Source organism: Dipteris shenzhenensis, chromosome 13 (genome assembly GCF_047967505.1).
Source record: "Dipteris shenzhenensis isolate YYH24624 ecotype China chromosome 13, Dip_SZ_1.0, whole genome shotgun sequence".
NCBI classification, from domain to species: Eukaryota; Viridiplantae; Streptophyta; class Polypodiopsida; order Gleicheniales; family Dipteridaceae; genus Dipteris; species Dipteris shenzhenensis.
The window spans coordinates 56,469,505-56,474,029 of NC_141608.1; the positions used below are offsets into that span (position 1 = coordinate 56,469,505).

The window sequence follows — 4,525 nt, forward strand, 5'->3', positions numbered from 1 at the left end:
CGCCCGAATTCAGCTAGCTATTCACTGTCTATCGCCTGAAATCTGTTAGCATGGAATTCAAAGCGGGTGACTTAGTGTCTTGGAAGGCTGGAAGAGGGAAGTCGCGAGGTATTATAATGCAAGCTCAGCCAGATGGGTACTTCGAAGTGCAAAATCACAATACTGGAATGGTGTACCGAAAGGCAGCGAAGTATTTATTCAGAGATGCCGATGTGGTTCAGGATCAAGAGCGGGCTGACGCGACTATTGCAGGTACATCAGGTGGTGATGTGGTTCAGGATCAAGGGCGGGATGATGCGACGTCTATAAGTACATCAGGTGGTGATGTGGTTCAGGATCCAGGGCGGGCTGACGCCACTGCAAGTACATCAGCTGGCTGGACCGATGAGCTCGAGAAGCTGGATCAACAAGCTGTTGCAACGGAGGACAAGCTAATCGAAATTTTCACAAGGCAATCAAATGATGATGCTCTAGCTCAGGTATTGGCTGATAGATTAGCCAGAATCAAGAGGAAAACCAATTCGCTTGTGGGAAATCAGTCGTTCGTGGAGGGAGTGAAACGAAGCAGGCAGTTTTTTCCGGGGGGGAGTAGCACGGTTCTAGGAAGCGACAAATGTAAGGACATTGCCACTTCGGTTATCCTGGAACCCTGGAACGTTTTGGACCAGGAGAGAAAGTTTGAGCGTTTTTGGGATAGTCACGGTGAAACCTTGAAGACAAAAGTATATGAGGTTATACAAGCACTTGAGTGCCCGATGGACTTGCCAGCATATACTGCATTCTGTGAATTTTTGTCTAAGTTGGCTATAGACATGGGACTACTATTAGGTGGGGCCAACTTGGCCATGTCTCCAACGTATTTGATACCACCACACTCAACACTACATGAATCGATTTTCTCAGATGGAGACCTTATTCCTGATTTCATTTGGTCGTCCAACAAAAGTCTTTCAGCTCATACAGCAGAACAAAGTGGGGATTTGAACGGAGAAGTGAAGTCGTTCAAGGTTTCCATTAGAGAAAGGGAGGTCAAATTCAAAGAAGCTGTTGGCCAATTATTCAAGGTAACTTCTTTGTTATATGGGAGACTGGTTTGGAAGTACAACTTGTTGGATGACCATCAGTTCACGTCCATTGTCACAGATTGCATCTATGTTCAGGTCTGCTTCACCACGCATACCTTGCAGAATGAAAAAATTTCAAGGTATTTAACCCCAATTACCCAAATTGTGCACACTGGAGGTGTATCAGAGATAGGGGTATCAGATGAGGATCAAAGGCGATTGTCAAAGAAGCGGTTAGAAGTGCAGATAAGTCAGTTTACTAGTGCAGCGAATGAGCCTAACAGGCTCCACAAAGTGGCGACCGAAGAAATTGGATTTAAGTATCTTGTGTTTGCTATATTTAAATGCTTGGAGACTAGGACGTTGCAGGCAGCCAGCGAGGAGGAAGCTGATCCGTTGTGGCATGAGGGACAGAATATCTGCATTAAAGCCATGGATAGCTTTAAGATTGGAGATCAGATTTTGCATTTCTCGAACTGTTGGTGTTGGTCTCAGAGTAATTCGGAGTTGAAGGTCTCCGTGAAGCAAGTTCTAATGGTAACTCACTTGTGTGTAGTACTGCATGTAGCACTAGAAGGAATGGAATGCTATTTAAAGCTTGGCCCAAAGTTCAAACATAGGGATGTTGCCTTGACCTTTGGAGCACTGTGGCAAAAATGGTGCCAAATCGAAAGAGACATGTTTTTCCGGGACAGACTCTGCTCCCGTGTGTGTGCATCTGCCTTTCCCGTAGTGGTGGAAGGCTGTAATAGACCAGCCCTTTTGATGGCTTCTGTCGGTATAAGTTTGGTGCAACTCAAGGTGACTTGTGAAGAGGTCAATTGCATGAGCAAGGAGCTGCATGACATCATATGTCATACATCTTGGCATAAAGTTAGTCACAATGACATAAGCCCCCGAAATATTTGCTATAGCAATGATGGCCATTTTCATTTGATAGATTGGGGGATGGCGTCGGGAGCAGATTATTGGAAGTTTGCACTGATGGTCCAGAAGGAGTTTCGATTGGCAGGTGCATTTTCCATAGATGCTCCCAGATTCGTAGATTTGGAGTTTGCCTCGGATGCTTCTCTTGGTTCCCAACGAAATTCCAAAGGAATAAGGGATTTAGAGTCGTTACTGTTCTGCTGTTTAAAATTACTGAATGGGAAACTCCCTTGGACTGAGGCAGCTTGTAATGAAGATGTCGCTGCTGTATTGTGTCTTAGAGATCAGACGAGGGAGAGGATGATTGCTGATCCTCATTGTATGCAGCAGGACTGGATCTTCAAACCAGTGGTAGACAACTGGTTGCACGGTTGTGCCTCAACTGTACATAGTGATTGCTGCTGTTGAGTTTGCCAATAATAGTAACATGTTTCTTATTTCGAGGTCTTGTTTTTGCAATATTTGTTTTGTGCTTTTACTTTGTTAGCTCTCCCGCTGATGTGGCAGATTGTACCTTAGACAAACAGTGAAGGTACGCATCTGAATGTCCGAGTTTAGATGTATGTTGTTTTCTCTAGAGAAAAGTAGGTGACAAGATCACAGAGAAAAAGCATCTGCTAGGTATGTGTGCACTATGCAGTGTTGCAGTTGGAAGAGCTACAAGGTATAGACAAGTGTTGCACTGTATAGACCTTGTAGCTCTTTATACACCTCCTCTGCCGTCAGAATCTTTTTCATAGCTTTTCAGCCTCGGAGCAGACCCCTCATGGCAGCCCAGTGTTACTACCCTTGTGCTTGTTGCCCTTCTCTATCAACCTCGAGCGTGATCTCACAGCAGATACAATGTCATGTATGGATCATTGTACCAGGTACTTCAAGATCCAATGATGCTCTATTAGTCAGATATGTGTGATCTTGGGAAACTTGCTTCTCTTTGTCCATGTGTAGCAAAAAAGGGAGTCAAAATGAAACAGATGATCTGAACTTTATGAATGACACACCTTTGCATGATTGCTTCTGGACCTGCTTACACTTGCATTTTCCTTAAGAGAATGAAAATATGATTGCAAAATATGTTCAAATGAATGGATCTAATGAATGATGCAGGCTTTTCAAACACAAAAGTGACAATAACAAGGCATGCAGTAATGAAAAGGGTGTTTTTCTGAACTAGATGTTGTATTCAATAATGTGGGATTTGTAGGTACCAGGTGTCAGAGGTTATTGCAGTATGCTGCAATAAAGCATGCAATCTGTTCATCTTCTCGTTACTGAATTGTATTTGGAATTCAAGAATGAGGAATTGTAATTGTTGGCTGTATGAGAGCAGCTCTGTACACTGTCGACCATGGTTGTTAAGACACTTGCGTCTTATGATAAGACACTTAAGACACTTAAGACACGTGTCTTACCTTAAGACACCTTTAGACACTCTTGCGTTTTTTTTTTTTTTTGGGTGGGTGGGGAGTAACAACACACATTGAGTTTGACTTAGCCATGCTATCATTGATGGTGACTTTGGATCGAGCAGTGGCAGTGACCTCATAGATTCAGATTAGGATGAACCTTCAGAGATTTGAGTCTTGAGAGTCGAAAGCTTTCTTTCAATTATATGTATCGAGATGCAGTTTTCATTCATGTCACATGTGACAAGATTCAATTGTCAGTTTAAACCTTTAAGTACTCAAAACTTGTGAGCTCTTCAATCGTGAGTCTTAACTTTAACTTTTAAGTCTTGAGTGATGAGTCTTGACTCTTAACTACATTGTACAAGTGCATTGTTTGTGTTACGGAAATTATATTTATGATATATCTTGCTTTGGACATTATTATTATTAGTTGAGTGTGACTATGGCAAAGTACTCCATAGGAGCGCACCGGACACGGCGGCGGTCCTAGTGGATACTTTGTGTGGTTAGTTGGGGACGCGTGACTAGCTTGTGTTTTGCCATGCTAGATGATCGGTATTGTGGGTGATTCCATGTTAATACTAATGTCGCTAGTGTTATCGGTATTGTGCTTGATTATTGTGCTTTGAGCGTGGTTATGTTGGGATGGATCGATTGATTCGGTGATTCGTTCAATCGATTGTTAATAACTAATGTAATTGGCGGCTTGAGTACAGGTGATGGAACTCATAGCGAGGATTGGAGTTAGTGCGAGGGTACCGATTGAGGTATCGCACAGCGCATTATATATGGCCTTGGGCCAATTTTGTATTTGTTTAATTATTGCAAGTTTGAGCAATATATTTTGTTGAGGACATAAATCATTTTGGGCCCTAAGATGGCTATGTAAAGTAAAATCCCTCATTTTTGAATGAGAGGGATAATTTTGGCTCCTTGGTGCTTTTATGAAAAATCATAAATACTCTAGATGAGGAAGCGTGAGCCACTCATCTAAGGGGGGGGGAGATTGTACCCATTCTGCTGTCGTTTTCATGGTGTGCTTGTGTTCTCTTACTCCAATTGATTAAGTGGTGAATTCGTGTGAAGATAATTACCTTATGGTTTCAGTGGTATCAGAGGATAGGT

At 42.6% G+C, this 4,525-nt stretch overlaps 1 protein-coding gene across 1 annotated transcript in view; it reads left to right on the plus strand.

Moving 5' to 3' along the window:
• The window catches only part of LOC147895627 (uncharacterized), a 2,768-nt gene extending 11 nt beyond the window's left edge, over positions 1-2,757 (plus strand). The window contains exons 1-2 of the mRNA XM_087383872.1: positions 1-2,076; positions 2,236-2,757. The exon at positions 1-2,076 is cut by the window's left edge and continues 11 nt beyond it. Coding sequence (XP_087239998.1) covers positions 51-2,076; positions 2,236-2,399 — 2,190 coding nt within the window. The 5' untranslated portion in view covers positions 1-50 and the 3' untranslated portion in view covers positions 2,400-2,757. The remainder of the gene's footprint in view (positions 2,077-2,235) is intronic.
• Positions 2,758-4,525: the final 1,768 nt, after the last annotated feature.